Source organism: Pseudophryne corroboree, chromosome 2 (assembly GCF_028390025.1).
Source record: "Pseudophryne corroboree isolate aPseCor3 chromosome 2, aPseCor3.hap2, whole genome shotgun sequence".
NCBI classification, from domain to species: domain Eukaryota; kingdom Metazoa; phylum Chordata; class Amphibia; order Anura; family Myobatrachidae; genus Pseudophryne; species Pseudophryne corroboree.
Genome location: NC_086445.1, coordinates 849,293,860 through 849,319,950, shown reverse-complemented (window position 1 = coordinate 849,319,950; position 26,091 = coordinate 849,293,860). Strand labels below are relative to the sequence as shown.

Sequence of the window (26,091 nt, the reverse complement as noted above, 5' to 3'; positions counted from 1 at the left end):
AACCTGAGCCTCCTGCTGTAGTTACCCGGCAACCACGGCTCGGGAGTGTACAGCGCCGCTGGAGAGAGCTGCAGCTGCAGCAGTGAATGTCTTCTGACATTTACCACCGCTGCTGCCCTTGAAGTCTTCACTTTTTTCTTCAAAAAAAAGCTCTTCTTAGGGCTGCCTGGAGTAGCCCCTCTGTTATGTGCCTGCTTACTGCAGCACCAACTATAAAAACTGAGCTCCTGTGCAGGGAGGCGGGGTTATAGAGGAGGCGGCGCTGTACATTCTGGGAACAGTCAAAGCTTTGAGCCTGTTGGTGCCTCGGATCAAGATCCTACTCTACACCTCGGCTCAAGATCCTACTCTACACCCCAATGTCTATCCTTGTGGAGCCCAGTGTACCCCGCAGCAGAAATATATATATACATATATATATATATATATATATATATATATATAGATATATAGATATAGATATCTATGTGCATGAAGTAATGGTTTTGGCAGTAAGCTGCATGGTCACATGGCCACTGCCATCTGGAGGTCACTTTAAAAGTGTCCATCAAAACCTGGATAACTAACATGCTTCTTTCATTGAGCTGTGCAGCTGCCGCCAAAATGGTGTGAACTAGATCAGCATTTTATTCCCAGACAGCCAACAATGTGGTGCTCCCCACCTCCCACAAGTGCTGGCACCCTAATCAGTTGAGCAGGCACAGGTGGCAAACCATAATTGTATTTGTCATGCAGGTATTATACACGGACTATTTACCAATTCCAGTTCCAGGCTGCACTCTGCAAAGCTGCAAAGCACAATGGACCCCTTCACTCTTGTGACATCACTAACTCTACTGAGGCTGGAGATAAATTACGGTGGGTGAAATAGCGTGCACCATATTTATTTTTTACACAATACTTCAAAAATGCTTTTTGAGTAACAAGAATGTAATTTACTTCACAGGGCCATGTTGATGCTAGGGAATTCCAGACCCTGGCCTGAAGCACTTGAGAGCATAACAGGAACTCCCAAGATGGATGTCCAACCACTGCTGGATTACTTTAAGCCATTGTATAACTGGTTAGAGGAGGATAACCGAGTCAATAACAGGGTAGCCGACTGGACAAAAAACTGGTATCCATGTAAATGAAGATTATTTTTCTATCAATAGTTAATGAGCTAAGTTTTCTAAATAAACATCCAACCTTTTCTGTATATTTCAATACAGAAATAGAAGCTGCCATATTGCTAAACTAAATCTGTCCATACAGCAAACCAGCTCCCTATCTCCACCATTAAAGAAGTTTTCTGTGGTAATTTTGAAATGTGAGCTCTGTAAACAATCACAACACAATAACCTCACAATATTGTCTTATGCAATGTCTTGCCCTAAATATAGTTTGTTCTTATATTAATAACTGGATATAAACTAGACCTTTGTGGTCCCCATAGAAACATTGTGAAGGGTCCCCTCCAAAGCAGAAACACATGTAGAGGAGGAGGAAGTGGGTCAAAGATTGACAATAAATGCAGTAGTGCTTATAATAGTAAAATCCTTTACCCTGCCACCCCCAGATTTTGTCTGCTCCCCTTACCTTTTCCCCTTTTACTTACCTTAGTAGTAGTAAGCATAGGTGTACTGTCTCCCAACTGGCTGCTTTTTTAGAACAGTGGGATTTGGTCTGGAAGACTTTGGAAGAGCAGGAGCCACATGATATCAGATCATGGCCCACATGATACAGTGGCTCAGAGTTACTGATAGCCTGGGAGTATGGCGCACAGTGATAATGTCACAGCAAGGTGTGCTCACGGCCTGCAGGTTCCAGTGCGGGACTGCAGCGACTGTACTGCAGAAGGAAAAGAGCTGAGCAATGCTCCACGCTTAAAAAGGGGTGCCCGGGGCACGTGTCCCAAGTGACACCCCTCCTCATCTGTTCATTCTTAATCCATCATGTGAACTGCGTGCAGGAGACATGGGAACCAGAGGTAAGACCCCTAAGGCTGGGTACTCATCATGATGTGATTCCTGGTCGACAGCACTGCCAATATATTGTTCATTGTGGCATTCACCTGCATGCCGTTGTTGCCAGGATCATTCTATTGGGCATGACTCCTGACTGGATGACCCAACAAACGACCCACGGAAGCATGCAATTGGGAGTACACACTAGATGATATGGACAATGTATCATTCCGATCCGCGTCAGAACGATATATCAGATAATATATTGTCTCATGTATACCCAGCCTAAGCCTCTTGGGTACATAGCTATGGCAACCTCTGCCCCTACTATAGTTACTCACCAGCCTTAGTCGATTACCATAGCCTCTGCTCAAACAGACAAGCATCAAAATTATTCCTAATGCCACCAAACATCTTTTAATGCACACACACTCTTATAAACATTGGCATGGATCGCAAAAGCAAAATCTTTTAATTGGCAAAACCATGTGCACTGCAGATGAGGCAGACGTAACATGTGCAGAGAGAGTTAGATTTGGGTGGGTTATATTGTTTCTGTGCAGGGTAAATACTGGCTGCTGTTTTTACACTGCAATCTAGATTTCAGATTGAACACACCCCACCCAAATCTGACTCTCTCTGCACATGTTATATCTGCCCCCCCCCCCCCCCCCCCTCCCACTGCAGTGCACATGGTTTTGCCCATTAGAGAAAGATTTTGCTTTTGCGATCCATGCTGAATCAGGCCCTTAGTGCAGTAGGTTGCAGTCTGAAATTATAAAACAGTACACCTCCCAATATACGGACCATGAAGGTCGGCATCAGTCACACTTTCAGAACTTATAGCAGTTATGTTATTCTTTCCGTACTTGAACCTTTTATTTATGTATTTCAGTTGGATAATTACAGATAGTTTAATTATGATAGTGACAATCAGAAGACACTAAATTAATGTTATTTCTACTTTATTTCTAGACTCGGACAATTCAATCAAAGTTAGAATAAGTCTAAAAGCTGGACTAGGTGCTAGTGCGGTAAGATGAATATCTAGCAGTATATGCATTTTAAGCAAATATGTTTATTTTATATATATATATATATATATATATATACTGTATATATATATATATATATATATATATATATATACTGTGTATATATATATATATATATATATATACACTGCTCAAAAAAATAAAGGGAACACTAAAATAACACATCCTAGATCTGAATGAATGAAATATTCTTATTAAATACTTTGTTCTTTACATAGTTGAATGTGTTGACAACAAAATCACACAAAAATTATCAATGGAAATCAAATTTATTAATCCATAGAGGTCTGGATTTGGAGTCACACTCAAAATTAAAGTGGAAAAACACACTACAGGCTAATCCAACTTTAATGTAATGTCCTTAAAACAAGTCAAAATGAGGCTCAGTAGTGTGTGTGGCCTCCACGTGCCTGTATGACCTCCCTACAATGCCTGGGCATGCTCCTGATGAGGTGACGGATGGTCTCCTGAGGGATCTCCCCCCAGACCTGGACTAAAGCATCCGCCAACTCCTGGACAGTCTGTGGTGCAACGTGGCATTGGTGGATGGAGCGAGACATGATGTCCCAGATGTGCTCAATTGGATTCAGGTCTGGGGAACGGGCGGGCCAGTCCATAGCATCAATGCCTTCGTCTTGCAGGAACTGCTGACACACTCCAGCCACATGAGGTCTAGCATTGTCTTGCATTAGGAGGAACCCAGGGCCAACCGCACCAGCATATGGTCTCACAAGGGGTCTGAGGATCTCATCTCGGTACCTAATGGCAGTCAGGCTACCTCTGGCGAGCACATGGAGGGCTGTGCAGTCCCCCAAAGAAATGCCACCCAACACCATTACTGACCCACTGCCAAACCGGTCATGCTGGAGGATGTTGCAGGCAGCAGAACGTTCTCCTTGGCGTCTCCAGACTCTGTCATGTCTGTCACATGTGCTCAGTGAGAACCTGCCTTCATCTGTGAAGAGCACAGGGCGCCAGTGGGAAATTTGCCAATATTGGTGTTCTCTGGCAAATGCCAAACGTCCTGCACGGTGTTGGGCTGTAAGCACAACCCCCACCTGTGGACGTCGGGCCCTCATACCACCCTCATGGAGTCTGTTTCTGATTGTTTGAGTAGACACATGCACATTTGTGGCTTGCTGGAGGTCATTTTGCCGGGCTCTGGCAGTGCTCCTCCTGTTCCTCCTTGCACAAAGGCGGAGGTAGCCGTCCTGCTGCTGGGTTGTTGCCCTCCTACGGCCTCCTCCACGTCTCCTGATGTACTGGCCTGTCTCCTGGTAGCGCCTCCATGCTCTGGACACTACACTGACATACACAGCAAACCTTCTTGCCACAGCTCGCATTGATGTGCCATCCTGGATGAGCTGCACTACCTGAGCCACTTGTGTGGGTTGTAGGGAGGTCATACAGGCACGTGGAGGCCACACACACTACTGAGCCTCATTTTGACTTGTTTTAAGGACATTACATCAAAGTTGGATCAGCCTGTAGTGTGTTTTTCCACTTTAATTTTGAGTGTGACTCCAAATCCAGACCTCCATGGGTTAATAAATTTGATTTCCATTGATAATTTTTGTGTGATTTTGTTGTCAGCACATTCAACTATGTAAAGAACAAAGTATTTAATAAGAATATTTCATTCATTCAGATATAGGATGTGTTATTTTAGTGTTCCCTTTATTTTTTTGAGCAGTGTGTATATATATATATATATATATATATATATATATATAGAAAGGCTTATTTAATGTATAGAAAGTGTGGGTTGTTGTTGTTGTTATAGTGCATTCAATCGCTTATGGCATGTCCCCTTCTATCATGCAGTTTGTATCTAACAACAGCCTTTTACTGCTACAAGGGAGTAAGAAGGGTATGATGGCTAACAGATCACACATATAAATGAAGGTACTCAGGTTACACAAGAAGATAACCCTGTGTGTGTGTGTGTGTGTGTGTGTGTGTGTGTGTGTGTGTGTGTGTGTGTGTGTGTGTGTGTGTGTGTGTGTGTGTGTGTGTGTGGCGCGGTGGTGGAGGGGGAAAGGGATGGTTTGATTTCTGACACCGGTTATGAAAGATGAAACGTCCTAAACCAACTAGCCCGAAATGACTGCTACATTCCCATTTCCTTACTTAGTGCTAAAGATTCTTACTTATAAGGATCATTTAAACCCCTCATTTCAATTGTGTGTGGTACAAATCGTCCCCTGGATCAATGGCGAATGCACCCCATGCACCCACAGTGTTATGTTGCAACAGTCCCCTCCTTACTTTTTGCCAGCAGTGCCATCTTTCTTGTGATATTTGTCTTCCCTCATAAGCCAGAGTTATCGCTGTTCTTTTCACTTATATCAGAGACATCTGTCTAATTCCCTAATTATCACAAATTTTCAAACTAAATTAACCAGGGTTTAACCTATTAAACAATATGAAAGGCAGGTTGTACATTAATTGGTTAACTGAGCTCAATAAGTATCTGTCACCTAGACAAAATGGAAGTAGACAATCTGCGGTCAGAATCACTGTCATGCCTCACACAGGAGGTTGTAATCTTAAGAATATTGGTCAACAGCAGGCCAATTTAGCACCAGCGATAGCGATGCGCGGGGCTGCGCATCGCTATCGCTGTGGGGGGTACACACGGAGCGATCATGCTTAAAATCTAAGCAATCGAGTCAGATTGCTTAGATTATCGCTCTGTGAGTACCCCCCTTAACATGTAAACAATGGGGCAGATGTATTAAGCCTGGAGAAGTGATAAAGCAGTGATACATGGAAGGTGATAACGCACCAGCCAGTCAGCTCCTGTCATTTTTCAAACTCATCCTGTAATCTGACAGTTAGGAGCTGATTGGCTGGAGTGTTATCACTTTCCACTTATCACTTCTTTATTTCACTTCTCCAGGATATTATAACTTGCCTCTTTCATAAATCAATGGGGATGTTTGGGTTGTTTCAAGGATGCCTTTTATTTACATGAACTTTGCCCAACAAACAGAACAATGTTTCTTATACCAAACATTTTTTTCTAACTTGCCAGTATAAGTGGGACATCAGTGAATTGAATTTGTTCAGGTCGACAATTGCATATGCCATGACTAAATATTTTGCTGCTAAAAACAACCCAGTTCAATTTTCGTAAGTATCATTTCATATTGTAAACTACCTGTTCAACTTACATACTGTAGGGGCAGGTTTAACTACGAGTGGTATTCTTGTAATCAATCATTACTAATGATAAATGGTGCTCCAGCCAATTAGCTCCTGTCATGTTTTAAACACATGACAGTTAGGAGTTGATTGGCTGGAGCACCATTTATCATCTGTAACAAGTGAGAACAAGAATATCACTCGTTGTTAAATCTGCCTAATAGTTACTATCTTAAGAGGATTGCAGTGTCTGTAACTAATTGCCATCAGGATCTGTTTGTTATGTGTAATAAACAGGGCCGTCTTAACAGCACTGAAGGGCCTGTGCAAAGTAATGCACCCATTTACTGATTATTATTTTAATCCATAACTTACCCCTCCTGCAGTCCTCTCTACATGCTTCCATACAGTGATTGGCTGTCAGCACTCTGACCGGTGGATAGCTCCAGTCATCAACCAATCAGCATGCTGACAGCCATTCACTCTCTGGCTGCAGGCTGGGAGGCAAGTAGAGAATGCTGCACTCTGTTTGGTGGATAGCTCCAGCCATCCACCAATCAACATCCTGATAGCCATTCAATGTCTGGCTGCAGGCTGGGAAGCATGTAGAGAATGTTGCCTGGCTGTTCTGATAGTGTGTAATTCACAGAGTGGATGGGCAGCATTCCCTACCTGCCTCACAAGAAGGTCAGGAGACACCAGCCCTGACGGCAGATGCCCACGGCCTATTCTGCCCCTGCTCGAAGTCCCCTAGAATTGTGGGGCCCTTCCGCAGCTGCATACGTTAAGATGGCCCTGGTAATAAATACTCTGCACACTGACTAGGTAGAATTCGCATACTAATTAATGAATCTTGAACACAGTATAGTGGGGCTGTGGAATTAAGCCTGTTACAGTAAGTAGCAACAGTACTGGGGTGAAGGGTAGACACTGAAGTGAGTGCTCCTGACTGTGTAATATGATGGATGCTTGAAGGTTGTAATATGATGAAATATTGGGGTCTGACTATAACCTGAAAAATTAAGGGTGGAAATATATGATAGCTGATAAGGAACTATATAAATGTATTGTCCAACTGACAGTTGTAGTAAATGCATTGTCCAAATGAGATCTGTAGTATGCCGCTCAATCAAAGGCTGTATTATGTAGTGATTAAAAGGCATTATATGCTTGTGGGGGATCAGTACTAAATCCCGCTGGATGGGATCCCGGCGGTCGAAATACCGACGCCGGAATCCCAACCACACAATCCCAACAGGGGTGGCGAGCGGAACGCAGCCCCTTGCGTGCTCGCTTCGCTCGCCACGCTGCAGGCACGGTGCCTCGCTACGCTCGGCACACTATTATATTCTCCCTCTATGGGTGTCGTGGACACCCACGGAGGGAGAATATGTCGGGATTGTGCCGGTTGGGATTCCAGCGTCGGTATTTCGACCGCCGGGATTCTGTCCGGCGGGATCTTGACCACCTCCAGCTTGTGGGTATTAAGGTAGGATGCTGGTGGGGAATATATTCACATAAATATATACACATTACACACACACATTTTTATATATATGTAAAACTTTGCTGTGGTTATAATTGTAATTCATATTGATCGATGGATATCAAATACAGTATGTCCCGTGGAAAAAACTTAAGGACCCCTTACAAAGAAGATCAACATACAGTATTATATATTTTCAATTCCAGCTACAGTTTCTAATACAAATGTATCTTATTCCTCTAGAGATGAAGATGTACATGTTTATGATGAAACCGCAAGAATCTCATTCTATTTCTGCGTTTCAATGCCAAATAATATCAGCGATATAGTACCAAAATCTGATGTTGAAGAGGCTGTTCGGTAAGGTTATATTTTACACTTTTGCTTAAAGGAGACTTTAAAATGAATTGTGTATGTACTCTGAGTCTATGGAATTACTTTGTTAGTATGCAGACTCCTAATACACTACACCAATAGCTTACTTAAAATATATTTCAAACCTTAGTGTGCAGCAAGCTTGGACTGGCCCACAGGGGTACAGGGGAAACCACCGGTGGGCCCCACTGCCTGGGGGCCCACCTCCTGCTCTAAAGATCAGGTTCCAGACTGTGCACTTGAATTATACATTATACATATGTTACCTTATACTGGACTATGGTGTATTTTCTACAGTGCATCGCTGTTATTAATCTGGTACATTATCATGCAGCAGCTGAATTTACTGTATATATTTATGAAGGGGGCCCAAAAGTTGCACTCTCTAATGGTTAGTCAAGCCAATGAGGTGGCAGGCCACACCCCCTCTGCAGACTGACCATACCCCTAACATGGGCCCCTACCACTGCATTTCCCCGGTGGGCCCTACATGCCCCAGTCTGACACTGGAGTGCAGTATAGAGTGAGCAAATATCAAAATGAAAATGACTGTCTTGTGTACAGTACTTGGACGGGTGGTCTTCAGTATGCCGACTGACGGGATCCCGGCGTACAGCATACTGGCTCCGGAATCCCGACAGCCGGCATACTGACACTTATTCTCCCTCGTGGGGGTGAATGACCCCCCTGGAGGGAGAATAATATAGCGTAGCGCGGCGAGCGCAGCGAGCCCGCAAGGGGCTCATTTGCGCTCGCCACACTGTCGGTAAGCCGGCGGTCGGGCTCCCGACGCCGGTATGCTGGTCGCCGGGAGCCCGACCGCCGGCATACCATACTGAACCCTACTTGGACATGTTAATTTACCTTATCACAGTTAGCGACTTATTTAGAATTAGATATCATTTTGCGCTCCGACATACATGTAAAACAAACTGTCACACATAACTCAAGATACATCCAAGTCACAATACAGAAGTAGTATTTCTGCATCGTACTGTATGTCAGAAGTATGAACATACTGTGTGATATAGAGGGTCATTCCGAGTTGTTCGCTCTGTATTTTTCTTCGCATCGCAGCGATTTTCCGCTAACTGCGCATGCGCAATGTTCGCACTGCGACTGCGCCAAGTAAATTTGCTATGCAGTTAGGTATTTTACTCACGGCATTACGAGGTTTTTTCTTCGTTCTGGTGATCGTAGTGTGATTGACAGGAAGTGGGTGTTTCTGGGCGGAAACAGGCCGTTTTATGGGAGTGTGTGAAAAAACGCTACCGTTTCTGGGAAAAATGCGGGAGTGGCTGGAGAAACGGAGGAGTGTCTGGGCGAACGCTGGGTGTGTTTATGACGTCAAACCAGGAACGACAAGCACTGAACTGATCGCAGATGCCGAGTAAGTTTGAAGCTACTCAGAAACTGCTAAGAAGTGTCTATTCGCAATTCTGCTAATCTTTCGTTCGCAATTTTGAGAAGCTAAGATTCACTCCCAGTAGGCGGTGGCTTAGCGTGTGCAAAGCTGCTAAAAGCAGCTTGCGAGCGAACAACTCGGAATGATCACCATAGTTACATCTAATGATATTGTAGAGATGTGGCTAGACAGTGTTACTAGCAAATTCAAAAGCCGTATTACCCTACTTGTACACAATATAAACAGGAGTTAAGAACACAAGAGAGAAAAGTGTCTTTACAGTGTTATAAAAATGATCACATCTACTAGATTAAAGGCAACCAAAAACAAACACTGCAACATCCATTAATAAATTGTAAAGAAAATGAAGAATTTATTCTCTGCAGGGGTTCAAATGTAAATGTCAAATAATTTAGTCCAAATAGACAGCAGTAAGTTGATATAATGATAATAAATTAAGTACTATTAATGCGTGAACACCCAATCAGAAGCAGATATATAGTCTTTGTAGTGAAATCATCACCACCACATATCATTGAATCAGAAATTACTGTACCCTCCTAAGAGGGTGTCTAAGTCCAGCGGCGGTTCCTACCTCAGTATAAGAGAGGGGCTGCAGCTGGTCATATTGCTGGGTCTCTCCTCCCTTGTCCCCGCCGCCGGGTCCCTTGTCCCTGCCGCTGGCTGGGCCCCGGCATCTGTAAAATGTACTTCACAGATGCCAGGACCGATGCATGTGCAGTAGCGATGACTGTACTGCGCATGCGCAAACCCCCGGCTTACATGGACTGCATTGGCTGCAGTCCGTAGAAGCCGGCTAGGGATGCGCGAAAGGAAGAGATTGGTTCCTACAGGAAGCCAGCTCTCTGCTAATAGCAGCCTGGAGGAAACACCTCACAATGGGCCTGCCTGTAGTGTCTGTGACTGGCAGGTAGGACTTCCAATAGGAAGTCACTGCCAATCTTAGTGAAGCCAGTGCAATCTCACGGACTGCATCTGGCTTCACAGACTCTGTGCTAAAGTGGTGGACTTTACCTGGGGGGGAGGCTGCAGTCCTGCAGCTCATAGGCAAAATCTGCCACTGTCTAAGTTTAATTACAGTAAGTCACATATAGTGGGGGCAGGGGCGCATCTAAAGAGGAGGAGACCTGTGTGCAGGATCCATCTGGGCTCCCTCCTCTCTAGCCAGCAGCACTGTAGCTCTGGGCATAGGGGTCACTAGGGGACCCTAGCGCTGTCCCAGACTCTAGAGTGCATGAGCAGGCCTCCGGAAAAATGGTGTGGCAGCCATTTTCACAGTGATTTTCCTACTGCGCATGCGCAAAACATCGGAAAATGGTGGCATGCCATTTTCCCACTGACTTCTATAGCACTGCTGCTGCGCCACAGGACTCCGGAGGGTAAGTATTAAAAATAATGGGTGCAGGGGTTGCGGTGTGGACCCTCTAGACCTCAGGCCCCTGTGCACCCATTATAAATATGCACTTAGCCCCTCTAACAGCCCCTCTCCTCCATCTACATAATTCATTTACTGAGCCTATGCCCAACTTTGTAAGGCCACTCAAGGACTAAGGAGAATTCAGCTAAGATAGGCTCAAATCTGGAACTGACCCACTGTGGTATGCATGTGCAGTATGGAAATATATATATTTATGTCACAAAAACGGATGAACTCCCAACTCTTGGCCCTTAGTGTATAACTAACATGATATATGAACAACAAAATGACTAAAAGAAAAAAAAAAACTTGTTTTTCTTCTTTTTTCCTTTTATGCTCATCTTGAACACCCGTTGTATAAGTTTATATTTAAAATTATCCATGCTGTATCAATATCTCATTTTGCATTACAAACAGGATGTCAAAAGGTCGAATCAACAGTGCCTTCTATCTGGATGACTACTCCTTGGAATTTTTGGGTATTCCCCCCACACTCGCGCCCCCTGGAGAAGAGTCTGTCACAGTGTGGCTAGTGGTGTTTGGCATAGTGGCTGGACTGCTACTCGTCGCTATGGTTGTTCTACTAGTTCTTGGTCACATGGACAAGAAAAAGTAAGTTCTAAATAAACAAAGATGTGATTAAGCAAAAAGCCATTTAATTAATGCTTAGCATATCATTATTTAATTACAGGTTGAGTATCCCATATCCAAATATTCCGAAATACGGAATATTCCGAAATACGGAATTTTTTGAGTGAGAGTGAGATAGTGCAACTTTTGTTTTTGATGGCTCAATGTACACAAACTTTGTTTAATACACAAAGTTATTCAAAATATTGTATTAAATGACCTTCAGGCTGTGTGTATTAGGTGTATATGAAACATAAATGATTTGTGTGAATGTACACACACTTTGTTCAATGCACAAAATTATTAAAAATATTGATTAAAATGACCTTCAGGCTGTGTGTATAAGGTGTATATTGAACACAAATGCATTCTGTGCTTAGACTTGGGTCCCATCACCATGATATCTCAGTATGGTATGCAATTATTCCAAAATACGGAAAAATCCGATATCCAAAATTCTTCTGGTCCCAAGCATTTTGGATAAGGGATACTCAACCTGTAATTGAAATGCTCTTGCTTAAAACATGGGCCCTCATTCCGAGTTGTTCGCTCGGTATTTTTCATCGCATCGCAGTGAGAATTCTCTTAGTGCGCATGCGTAATGTTCGCACTGCGCATGCGTCAAGTAACTTTACTAAGAAGAAAGTAATTTTACTCACGGCTTTTTCGTCGCTCCGGAGAACGCATTGTGATTGACAGGAAATGGGTGTTACTGGGCGGATGTACGGCGTTTTAGGGGCGTGTGGCAGGAAACGCTACCGTTTCCGGAAAAAACGCAGGCGTGTCTGGAGAAACGGTGGGAGTGCTTGGGCGAACGCTGGGTGTGTTTATGACGTCAGCCGGGACCGAAAAGCACTGAATTGATCGCACAGGCAGAGTAAGTCTGGAGTTACTCAGAAACTGCTAACTCGGTTTTGATCGCAATATTGCGAATACATCGGTCGCACATTTAAGATGTTTAGATTCACTCCCAGTAGGCGGCGGCTTAGCGTGTGTAACTCTGCTACATTCGCCTTGCGAGCGAACAACTCGGAATGAGGGCCATGTTCTTTTACGACTCATTCACAACATTGTATGCCTGTGTGCAGCTACAGTACTACATGGAACCAAACAGAAGGTTTTGCTACATGCAGTAGCGGATCTTGCCACGGGCAAGCAGGACTTTTGCCCGGGGCGCCGCCTTCCGGAGGTCGCCGTCCGGAGGGCACCGCACCATGGCAAGATCCGCTAGTGCTGTGCCCTCCGCTGCCCGCTGTGTCCCCCGGCTGTGTCCCCCTGTGAAGGGAACTAGACGCTATGCGTCTAGCTTCCCTTCGTGGAGAGGACCTTTGCTGTGCGATGCGCAATGACGTCATCACGCACCGCTCAGCATTTCAGCGGCGCTACTGTACAGGGGGCGTAACTGACCACGCCCTCTGTATGAAGCCACGCCCCTATTTCCCGCCCGGGGCGCAAAAAGGGCTCGAACCGGCCCTGGCTACATGCATAAGGATCATTGGGGCAGATGTATTAAGCCTGGAGAAGTGATAAAGCAGAGATAAGTGGAAGGTGATAATGCATCAGCCAATCATTACGGGTTTGAAAAATGACAGTTAGGAGCTGATTGGCTGGTGCGTTATCACCTTCCACTTATCACTTCTCCAGGCTTAAAAAATCTGTCCCAATATTGATCCTTATACTGTACTTAAGTGTTTGAATATGAGCAGGGCTGGCCCTAACCTAAGTTTTTTAGTAAGCAAATATAGATTTTGGCGCCCCATGGATGGTGGAATACATTATATTATACAGAAAGAAAAGCTTCAAACGCACAACTGAGATATACAGATGGAGCCGTGCTCATCTGAGGCGGCTCCATCACAGGCGTGCACTCCCGGCGTGACTAGGTGATCCATCCGCCTAGTCACGCCGGGAGTGCACAGAGTCGCTCCCATTCAGAGCGTCTCTGCCCAGGTGCGCAACGGAGATGCTCTCCCGTTCTAGTGAATGGGGCACGTCTCCGTCTGGCACGCGCCTGGCCAGCCAGAGGCGCTCTCGGTGATAGGCGCACCCAGGCGGGCGCGCCCAGGCACAGACGGAGCAGCAACTAGCGTGGCTTCATCTGTAAATAAAACTAAATTAATACATACACATACCATTGAATACATATAAATGGGTGGGTACGTATAAATCATGGGTGCACTATCAAAGACCTGTGTGCTACACGTTACATCACATACTGCCGATGCCCTGTACTGTTAGAGACCTGTGTGCTACACGTTACCTTCACATACCACCAGTGCCCTGTACTGTCAGAGACCTTTGCATGCTACACTTTACCATCACATACTTCAGGAGCCCTGTACTATTAGAGACCTGTGTTTGCTACACGTTACCATCACATACCACCACAGAGGCGGCTATCCCAGGGCCACCACACATAGAGGGCCCCCACAGTCTACGTAATGACCTGAACTTACTGGAGTACCGCCAGTGTCGTAGTCGGCGGCGGCTCAGCTGTACTGTTTGCAGCAGCCGCTGCAGAGGTTTACAGCAGAAATGTCGTGCAGCATGTCGCCAGACCTGTGTTTATACACACACCCACACACACACACACACACACACACACACACACACACACACACACACACACACACACACGTTTGTTGCCCCACAGAGCTTAATCCTGCCCTGAATGTAGCTATGCATGATATCAAGCACAGAACCCAGCAAAACTGTTAAGGTGCGCACACACAGTGCGATGTGCATAGCACCCAGCATTAACTAATGGTGTGTACACACGGTGAGATAATTCCTTTCGATTATGGCTATATAGTACAAATCGGAAGGTGTTATGCCACTTGCGATACCGATTCGATCCCGATGTTCGGTCCCAGAGGGTCGGTATCGCAAGCCTAGATAGACTGTGCAGGCAAGTCAATCCTGACTATCTAGTGTACTATCTAGTACAAAGTATAGTCAAAGTACAGATAGTCAAATAGTCGGTGCTTCTGGGCTCTGGGGGAGTTCAAGGGAAATTGCATAGTCAAAATCAGGCATAGCAAGGATCTCACTGTGTGTATGCACCTTATGCGATGTGGCCAGAGCCTGGCACCCCGATATAGTCAATGCTGGGCTGCCTGCACAGTCTATTTTTGTGTGATGCTGATGCCGCGGGACCGCGCATCAACATCGCAAGCTGTATACACATGGTGTGATATGCACTATATTTTCCTGCGATATGGACTATATAGTCCATATTGCAAGGAAAATCGCACGTGTGTACCCAGCTTTACACCTATCTGCAGCCTGACTATTCCGGACATTATAATGGCCACATCTATAACAAAGCGATGGTGATAAATGTTGTTAGTACACCACATGCTCTTCCTCACAGTAGCTGCCATCTATGGAGGAAATAAACTTTAACCAACCTATTAATTAGCAACACTGCCCCAATAGATTTCGGGAGGCGACCGGGTGGGTGGAGGCAAACGAGCAGGCGGATAAGGGGGAGCGGGCGGCCCACACATTTTCAAATATGCCTCTAAGGGGGACATTTACTAAGCAGTGATAAGAGCGGAGAAGTGAGCCAGTGGAGAAGTTGCCCCATCAACCAACCAGCAGCTCTGTATAATTTTATAGTATGCAAATTATAGATGTTACTTCAGTGCTGGTTGGTTGCCATGGGCACTTCTCCATTGGCTCACTTCTCCACTCTTATCACTGCTTAGTAAATGTCCCACTAAGTCCCTCCGCTGCGACTTCCAGCACCAGCACAGTTTGCAATTCTTGTAATGTGCGGCACAATACATACAAAGGAGCAGCGTCCTTCAAACTGAGGAACAGCAGCACCAGCACTGAACAGGCTGGCGCTGCTGTATTAGTGACAGTGGCTGCCTGCTGTCTTGTCACAGCCGAGTAGTGCAACCTCTATGTGTGGCGCCCTACCCGGCTGCGTACCATGCATAATTACAGGACCGGCCCTCAATAAGAGTTAAGTGTATATGCGCACCTTCATGTGTGATTCACTAAGTGGATCATCTCGCCGCACCAGTGTAAAACCGAGACATTCTGGGGTGTGCTCAATGTAATTCTTAATGACCTCCATAGTTTTTTGCACTTCGGTTAAATGAAATGCTCAGGAGTGTCTTACATTGTGTCATCTGAGGCTCTGGTGCTGATTGAACTGCCCTAAGAGTTCATTGGGGCCGTCTGTACCATACTATAGTAGACATACTGTATTATACAGTAGGTATAAATAGAAAATCATGGCATCCTGAAGTTATTGGTGCTCAATCAGAGGCGGGCACATTTGCGCTCACAATGCATGCTGAAAAATATATAAATTAAACGCTTTAGTGGTCAAGTGTGACCAGCTAAAAAAAAAAGTAGAATTTACACCAGGTTCTACCAACGGTGGAATACAATTGTGCCCAATAAATTTTGGGGTGAAATAAACTGGCTTTACTGCAATTTTTTTTTTGCCTCATGGTTTTATTGGGCAATACAATTGCAGCCTGTTTTTTCCACCTGAAAAAAATCCAATTTTCAGGTGAAAACATGCAGGATCTGGGATAAGTTCCTGAATCCATGTGATTTTCGCGATTCCGGGCATTAAAAACACAGCACTTATCAGGAATTTTGTTTTGCCTGCCTCCGGGAAGGTGAAATAAAAATCCCTGATAGTGCCAGCTTTCAGGGACAATTGAATAATGTACTAATATAATATAGCCTCAATGCTGCTCAGAAACTGTAAGTACTATCAGATTGGGAAGTGGGGGGGGGGGGGGGGGGGGGGGGGGCCATGGCCATGATTGCCATGATTCCGAGTTGCACACAATACTGATGTTCACAGAGTTCTATCATTTTTTACTACTGCGCAAAAGAATCCCCAAAACCTCATAGGGTGCATGCATCCTGATCGTATGCCTACAAATTTGCATTAGTGATTGAGGACCACACAGCAGGAGCTGTAAAGGCAATGTGTGGGGTGTTAGTTACTGGGTGGAAAGAAAAGTGCACACTTATAATGGAAGTGTGACTGAAAGTGGCTGCATACAGAGACATATAGGAGGCCATGCTCAGATGGAGAAACTGTATCTAATATATAGTACCATAAGGCTGGTGCAAGTTTTGATGGTGTGAGCAGCATTTGTATATTTATGGACTAAACAGTAATGACGCCACATATTCATATGCAGTCTCGTACACCAGGGAAGGGCTTTGTGGCAGCAATAACAGAAAGCCACAGGCGCAAATTTGGTACACCAGCCACTTCTGCATGTGGCTCAGAATCAGGATCAGTATGCATTTAGCCAATCAAAATCAGCTAGATAATAATATTCATTATAGTGTATTACTGTACGAGTCCTCCAGCACCCACAAAAGATATGCCTAATGAAAGGCAGCAAATAGTATAATAAATGTGTAAGTTTGGACAGTCTAACTTTAGAATTAACTTTTCAACATAAGTAGACTTGAATCTTGGTGCTCCTAAATATATAGTATTTGGCCTGAATTCGTCCAGATAATGGTATAGTGTATTTGTGCGAATGATCTGAAAATATTGATTGGTCAGATATGCTGGATTGTCTAGCATGTCCGTCCGATGTGATATTTTGAAGTGTCAAGTCGGCTGCATCAGGCAGTGTATACCCTACCATGACCAACCAATGGACAATTCCCGTGTTCCTTCACATGGTAAGGAATGGGGAAATGTCTCCTTCTCAGGTGAGGATCCCACTTATTGTATCCTGCAGCAATACACTGTGAAAGATGTCACACAGTATGCCCATGACATCTGAGGGATGTGAGGATAAAATTTCATCCGACAGACATTTCATCTGACCATGTATACCTTCTGTAGCTTAACTAGTCACATGGTGCTGTTAAGCATACTGAGTACCATCTGAAACAAAGCACTGCTTCAGAGATGAGAAAGAAAAAATGAAAAATCATCTTTGGTTTGGAGATAATAAAAACACTATTCTTATGGTAATGTAATAAGTAGGATGACTTTTATCCACTGCAAAGTGACAAAGATATATTTATATATTTCACAACACTTAGAGCTTCTCTTCTTATTTGCTCATGCCTCCAACACAAGGCCGGATTAAGCCTTCGGGGTGCCCGGGGCACTTAAGACAGGGGGGCCCCCGGTGGAAGGTGTATATTAGATTGTGCATACCCACCAACATGACCCATTCCAGAAGGGACAAAATGCTCTCTACCTGGACTTCCCACTTAATATATGATTTGCATCACTTGTGTTGAACTATTTAATTGGAAAAGAAAGGTGTTTCAACACAGGTGATTGCAATCATAAATTAAGAAGGAAGTCCAGGTAGAGAGCATGTTGTCCCTCCTGGAATGGGTCATGGTGGGAGGTATACATTGTGTATATTACATGTAAACCAATGGTGTATATTAGTTTTAAACTAATAGTTTAATAATGCCTGGGTACTCTTTATAGCTCCACCTAATTGAAAGACACCTATTATATAAAATATTCTTGTAGTGTAATAAAGACAACTTAACCTTAAAATACACATAGAAAAATAAAATTATTTATCTTGTCACATGCAAGAATAGCAGCAGCCTCTGTACTACTTACACACTGGGACAGAACTCAGGAAGACTCTGTGTGTGTGTCTCTATCTCTAGACCCAAATGGTTTAGTTGCATAACAGTTTACACAGGACTCAGACACCCAAGCAGGGAAGAGGAGAAGCTGGGATCCCTGTGTCACTTACAGCTCTCGCCACCCTCCTGTCTCTCCTCTGGTCAGACTGCTCTATTGGTAGCTCATGAAACATGATACTCCCGTGCCTTTACTGCATACTCTCCTGCTCACATTCTGGCTGCTTCTTCTGCTGCTGCTTAAGAGGGAAAGCTAGTGATGTCAGTGTGCTCTGGCCGGGGGGGGGGGGGGGGGCTCCCGACAAAGGGGGGCCCAGGGTACAGTAAGCCCTGCATCCCCCCGAAATCTGGCTATGCTGTAGCATACACAATACAATAATATATAATAACTGAGAATGGCATGACCTCGGAAGGACATGCAAATTCGGACCATTGGAACTGTACTGTAGTCCCTTCCCCTTTTAGAAGAAGTCACATATAGGAGCATACAGTATTTATTCATCATCGGGTTCTAGACCTGATAATTATAATTTCTTATGGCCACTATTCACACAAACAAGAAATTAATTAATTTAATTTGCCAGAATGTATGAAGAAACACACTTTGTGCGAGTTGTAAGAACGCAGGACCCATGCTCACTGCCAGGGCTGCCACCAGAAATTGTGGGGCCCGGGACTGACAAAATAGGCAGTTCCCCCCACACACACACTTTTACAAAAAATATTTATTTAACACCTTATTAAGAAGGAAAAAAAAATCTACATTGTCAAACGTGATGGGGGCTCATTAAATATTTAAGGGGTGGGGGACTCATGAAATATTTATGAGGTGGGGCAACATTAAATAAGGGGTGAGCGAGGGTCGTTATTATATAAGAATAATAGAATATGTGTGTGTGTGTATACACATATTTTATTCTTATAAAATAATGATCCCCGCTTACCCCTTATTTAATGTTGCCCCACCTTATAAATATTTAATGATTCCCTCACCCCTTAAATATTTCATAAGCACCCATCACGTTTGATAATGTAAAAAAATTATATATAAATGTATGTATATATATATATATATATATATATATATATACACACACACACACACACACACACACACACACACACACACACACACACACACGCCAATGCAGGCGGCACTCCGGAAAATAATGTGGACAACAGCAGGTTGAAGCAACAACGTTTCGAAGTTTTGGTACTTCGTCCTCAGGTTACAAAACAGCATGAACAACCAACATACCTTATGTTCCCCCACATGTGCAGTGAGCTCCGGCGTGGGTCCGGCATGCAGACGCCCACAGATGACGTCATCAAGTCATCCCGTATATCGAGAGCATCACACTAAACAAATAAATAAAGTGCAAATGAAACCAAACATTAAAAACACAACATTATCCAAATCTGACATATTTATACAAAACATACAAACAATTCTGCATGGACACGGACAAAAATGGATACATTTGAAGATAGTAACAGCAGAGGTAAAGTGAGACATATCCACAACATTGTATAAGAAGAGATCGATTACTTATAAGAAACAGTGTAATCCCAGAGATTCATTGAGGCCTTTGGGCGCAAGTGTTTGTAGCTCATGAATCCATTTGGATTCTTTCTGTAATAGTCGTAAGGACCTATCACCACCCCGTAGTCTGCCAGGTTCATGGTCAATAATGATGTATTTTAAACATGCCACACTGTGCTTAGCTTGCGCAAAGTGCCGCGCTACTGGCTGGTCACTGGTCCCTACCTGAATGGCATTTCTGATGGCCAGCTTATGGTTAGCCATCCGTTCCCTTAATGTGCGGTCGGTTTTGCCGACATAATGTAATCCACATGGACAACAAATCAAATAGATGATACATTTCGTGGTACATGTTACCCTATGATTAATGGTATATTTCTTACCACTAAATGGATGGCTAAATGTGCTGCCTTTCAAGAGCAATCTGCACGTAGTGTAGTTCAAGCATCTAAAACACCCTTTGCGCAAGGATAAAAACGGGCTCTGTTCACTCTGCATTGTATGTAAGCCTGTGATGTCCATTTTAACAACCCAATCACGTAAGTTTTTGCCTCTAGTATATGTAGGCATAATCATGGTGTCCCCTAAATTTAAATCACTATCTGTTTGTACAGTGGGCCACAGGGCCTTGGCAGTCCTGGAAATCTCAGTGCTATTCGTATTAAAATGATTTACCCAAGGTAAACGTTTCCTGACTGGTTTCATAGCTTTACTGGCCAGGAGAGAGTCGCGCGATCCGTATCAAGCAGCAACTTTGTTAGCAGATGGGCAAAACCGTGTGCACTGCACGGGGGTGGCAGATATAACATGTACAGAGAGAGTTAGATTTGGGTGCGGTGTGTATAAACTGAAATCTAAATTGCAGTGTAAAAATAAAGCAGACAGTATTTACCCTGCACAGAAACAGTATAACCCACCTAAATCTAACTCTCTCTGCACATGGTGTATCTGCCCCTTCCTGCCCTGCACATGGGGGGTAATTCCAAGTTGATCGCAGCAGGATTTTTGTTAGCAATTGGGCAAAACCATGGCCCTCATTCCGAGTTGTTCGCTCGCAAGCTGCTTTTAGCAGCATTGCACACGCTAAGCCGACGCCTACTGGGAGTGAATCTTAGCTTAGCAGAATTGCGAACGAAAGATTCTCAAAATTGCGAATAGAAATTTCTTAGCAGATTCTGAGTAGCTCAAGACTTACTCTGCCACTGCGATCAGTTCAGTCAGTATCGTTCCTGGTTTGACGTCACAAACACACCCAGCGTTCGCCCAGACACTTCCCCGTTTCTCCAGCCACTCCCGCGTTTTTCCCAGAAACGGCAGCGTTTTTTCACACACACCCATAAAACGGTCAGTTTCCGCCCAGAAACACCCACTTCCTGTCAATCACACTCTGATCACCAGAACGAAGAAAAAACCTCGTAATGCCGTGAGTAAAATACCAAACTTCTTAGCAAATTTACTTGACGCAGCCGCAGTGCGAACATTGCGCATGCGCAGTTAGCGGAAAATCGCACCGATGCGAAGAAAAATAACGAGCGAACAACTCGGAATGAGGGCCCATGTGCACTGCAGGGGAGGCAGATATAACATGTGCAGAGAGAGTTAGATTTGGGTGGGGTGTGTTCAATCTGCAATCTAATTTGCAGTGTAAAAATAAAGCAGCCAGTATTTATCCTGCACAGAAATAAAATAACCCACCCAAATCTAACTCTCTCTGCACATGTTATATCTGCCCCCCCCCCCCCTCCCTGCAGTGCACATGGTTTTGCCCAACTGCTAAAAAAATTCCTGCTGCGATCAACTTGGAATTACCCCCATGGTTTTGCCCAATTGCTAACAAAAATCCTACTGCGATCAACTTGGAATTACCCCCATGGTTTTACCCATCTGCTAACAAAGTTGCTGCTACGATCAGGTCTGAATTAGGCCTAAATGTTTAATAGAGGGTGTATCCTCTCATATAGTATTGTGAAGCACATAAAAACCAACTAATGCATGCATTTCTCTTGTCTGGTTGAAGGAAAAGAAAAGCTGACAGAGAGAAGGAAGCCCAATTACTTAATGAGAGATATGAAGAAGTTTTGATTGCAACTACGGAAGAGAAAGATGCAGTTTGCACATATGAAAGTGAAGGAGAAGAGAATAAAGCTTATGAAGAAGCATTTTAACCTATGCACTGTTGTGCAGTCATTGCCATTATATCTTTTAAGGACACCTGGCTTTCCATACAAATCCTTATCGTGTTAACATTCTCTAAAGACATCTATAGTTCCCAAGGATCCATCTGCAGGTGTATGGGTTTTGCCAGGGCTCCGTGCAGTGACTAATAATACTGCTTCATTTGTTCTTTTGTCAAGGACTTGAATCTGTTTCAAGGTAACAATTAATATCAGCAAATTGCAACATGTCAACGTGCCTTCTGTTCTCAAACCAACGGTTCTTAATGATACTCTCTGGTGACGCCCCATGGTGGGCCTTGTGTAGCTGCTGTGTTCCTAAAACCTGGCGTGATTTTATAATAACCCTTTCCAAACATACTGTACACACAATGCAAGAGTTTACTTACATACACATACTTGCACACAGGGCTGACGATAACAGGTTTGGGCCACCTAACACATTTTGACCCTGGGTCCATTTCCTTAAAAGAGAAGATTAAAATCATGTTATATCTCAGTGACTAATTATTGTAACAATAATTTGATTTTGTTTTGGGGTGGATTATTAAACAAGCAAATGCAACAAAACCCATAACATTTTACACTGAAAGTTCCCAACAGGTGGGTTGTTTATCTTTCACCTGAGTATCCCCAATTACTGCACTTCAGGAGATCATCTGTGGGCTGTACTCTAAGTTTTATTGCACTGTAAAAGCAAAAAAGAAATGTAGATGATCTATATTAAGTAGTAGAACTGTATATCAGTAGAGGAGTGATAAAGTGATCTGCCGATTCTGCTCACTTGAGAAATGACAATGATGCAGGGATTGCATGTGACATGACAATGAGGTTGTGGCCTCAGGTCCTCAGTAACAGCCATGCTTGAATTCATCAACGTATTTGAATTTTTCTGGTTCCCTAAAGATTACAGATACAGTAATAGCTGGCCCTGCCTCAGACTCCCCAACCGGGATCCGGTCTCTAAGTCGACAGTAACAAGGTCGACAATGTCTAGGTCGACCACTATTGGTCGACAGTAACTAGGTCAACAGGGTCTCTAGGTCGACAGGGTCTCTAGGTCGACAGGGTCTCTAGGTCGACATGAGTTTTTCAAATTTTTTGAACCTTTTCATACTTAACGATCCACGTGGACTACGATTGGAACGGTAATCTGTGGTAAGCGAAGTGAGAAACCTTGCCCGATGCATGGCGAGCGAAGCGAGCCATGCGAGGGGACACTGTGCACTAATTGGGGTTCCCGGTCACTCTACGAAGAAAACGACACCCAAAAAACTAATGTCTACCTTTTGACCTGTCGACCAAGAACATGTCGACCTAGAGAACCTGTTGACCTAGAAACCCTGTCGACCTAGTTACTTATGACCAATAGTGGTCGACCTAGTTACTATCTACCTTCCATACCACACCATCCCCAAGCTCTGTGTCCCTCCACTATGGGTGTCCATACATGTGTATGATTTATACTGTATATAGATGGATTAAATTTTATTTGAATTTGAACAAGTTATTAAGGTATAAAATATAACACATTTGTTTACATTTATGGATTACAATAAATGCAGTAATTGATGCCTCTACCTTGTTTTGCAACTGCTCATTTGCACAGTAACAGCTCTTCCAGTGGGTATTGTTTAATAAGTGCTAAGATCAGTACTACTGTATGCTGCATGAAAACAAAGATGTTTTAATGACAACAAAATTGCTTAGAACTGTTAAGATGATACAGTACTAGCATAAAAAAAAAAAAAAAAAAAAGAGTGTTACTGATTGTGTCATGCCAGATAGGTATGGCGCACTGTGTATGTACAAAGGGTAATAGAATTGACAGGGCTGTTTCTAGCCAATTTGGCTCCCAGTGCGAGATTTAAAAATGCGCCCCCCCCCCCATTAACATAAAAAGAAAATGCGCCCCCCCCCCCCCCCCCCCATAGGTATAAAAAGAAAAAGTATGCGTGCGCCTCCGGCAAGGGTGTGTGGCCTAATTAAAATGGGTGTGGTCTACTTAAAATGGGCGTGGCCTCATCTAAAAAGACTACCTTACACCCGAGATTTTGACTTTGCACCAACAGATCACGGCCACCACAGGAAAATATATATATATATATATATATTATGCCATACACTGCAATGCCCTTGATACATTAAATCCCCATTTTACACATTACGCAGGCAAGTGTCCACATTTTACACATCACGGCAAGCAAGTGTCCCCATTTTACACATCACGGCAGGCAAGTGTCCCCATTTTACACATCACGGCAGGCAAGAGTCCCCATTTTACACATCACGGCAGGGCAGAGTCCCCATTTTACACATCACGGCAGGCAAGTGTGCCCATTTTACATATTACGGCAGGCAAGAGTCCCCATTTTACACATCACGGCAGGAAAGTGTCCCCATTTTACATATTACGGCAGGCAAGAGTCCCCATTTTACACATTATGGCAGGCAAGTGTCCCCATTTTACATATTACGGCAGGCAAGAGTCCCCATTTTACACATTACAACAGGCAAGAGTCCCCATTTTACACATTAGGCAGGCAAGGGTCACCACTTTATACATTACGCAGGCAAGTGTCTCCATTTTACACATTACGCAGGCAAGTGTCCTCATTTTACACATTACGCAGGCAAGAGTCCACATTTTACACACAAAGGCAGGAAAGAGTCCCCATTTTACACATCACGGCAGGCAGGAGTCCCCATTTTACACATCACGGCAGTCAAGTGTACCCATTTTACATATTATGGCAGGCAAGAGTCCCCGTTTTACACATTAGGCAGTCAAGTGTCCCCATTGTACACATTAGGCAGGCAAGTGTCAAGTGGGGGGGAAGGAAGGGAGAGGGAGGGGGTGAGAGAAAGACTTATTCACATTTGCAGAGATTTTTCCTGCTCTTCGGCCTGCCTCTCCTTCCTTACGCCGTCCGCCTCGTCCTTCTAGTAGCTTGGCTCCCCCTCCTCTTGTCATCAGTACTCCGCTCGGAGGGGCAGAGTTTTGCGGAATGACGCGATTGCGTCATGACATCACGATGCAATTGCGTCATTCCACGAAACTCCGCCCCCCGAGAGGAGTACTCGGGAAGAGGGGGAAGCAAGGATCTACAGAAGTGCCGCGGAGAGTGCCCCGTGCGGTTGCACGGCTCGCCCGCCACAAGAAATGGTACTGAGAATTGTGATCATGTTGAGTGGACATAGGCCTGGTTCACACACTCCGGTTTTCACTGGATGGCAAAGAGCCGGACAAATTTTATCCGGCTTTTTGCCATCTGGCAGTGCCTTTTACACACAACGGCTTTGAGCCGAGTTTAATGCTCTGCGCGTGCACATGCGCAGCAGCGGCTGCAAGAAACCCCGTTGTGATTGAAAGTGCCCATTCACACAATCAGTTTACTGCTTACAAGGATGGCACGTCCCTGGCAGCTGGAATTTTCAGTGGATATTTCCAGCTTCAAACCGGCAGCCGGGCCAGGGCCATGCTGTGTGAAAGGACCCCACACCTTATATTATTCATTAGAATACCATATGTTTCCCGTCCGGCCACACGCGCAGTGTGTGAAATAGCCCACACGGTGGCATCCCGAGTCTGGAGGCCGTGCGGGATGCCGGCCAAACTCTGACTTTTTTTTAAAGGGACAATCACTTACGCGGCATGGTTTTGCCTTGTAAGCGATTGCCCCTTTAAAAAAAAAAGTCAGAGTTCGGCCACCATCCCGTATGGCCGCTGTACTCAGGCGGCATTACATCCCGCCGTAGTGTCCACTGTGGAGGGTGCAGTGCAAGGGTGTCTGAAATCATTCGGGACCACCCTGACCTATAATGCAAGGTTACGGCACTGCAGTGACGAATTAGACAGAAAGGGAGGAGGGCATTGCAACAGAGCTTTCCTGTTGCACCCAGATGGAAATCTGTGCTGCAGTCAGAAGGTTTCAGGTCACCATTCAGTAGTTCAAGTCCTCCCCTGGACCCTTCTATCTCATAAAGGCTATGCAGCCACAGCTGACCCTGCACTGTCCCATTGATTGATGTAAGTGCAACCACTTAACTCCATCTGTTAAGCTCTTTAACAACAGCCACACGGAACCTCTCCATCTCCCTCTCAAAACCATAGTTGATCGGTCACTGTGTTCCCATTAACAGATCTCTGTCATGGAGACCATTGCAATCCACTTCCTTGTGTTGGATATGCTTGCATCACCTGCTAATTTAATATGAAGTGACTTTTTTTCTGCCTCTTACCCTATCCTAGCAATCCATGGCTTCACTTCCTT

General features: G+C 44.4%; 1 protein-coding gene across 1 annotated transcript in view; it reads left to right on the top strand.

Moving 5' to 3' along the window:
* Nucleotides 1–23,410, top strand: part of ACE2 (angiotensin converting enzyme 2) — a 164,483-nt gene extending 141,073 nt beyond the window's left edge. The window contains exons 5-11 of the mRNA XM_063953199.1: nt 736–858; nt 947–1,125; nt 2,922–2,980; nt 6,039–6,136; nt 7,878–7,994; nt 11,270–11,464; nt 21,661–23,410. Coding sequence (XP_063809269.1) covers nt 736–858; nt 947–1,125; nt 2,922–2,980; nt 6,039–6,136; nt 7,878–7,994; nt 11,270–11,464; nt 21,661–21,808 — 919 coding nt within the window. The 3' untranslated portion in view covers nt 21,809–23,410. The remainder of the gene's footprint in view (nt 1–735; nt 859–946; nt 1,126–2,921; nt 2,981–6,038; nt 6,137–7,877; nt 7,995–11,269; nt 11,465–21,660) is intronic.
* The last annotated feature ends 2,681 nt before the right edge of the window (nt 23,411–26,091 follow it).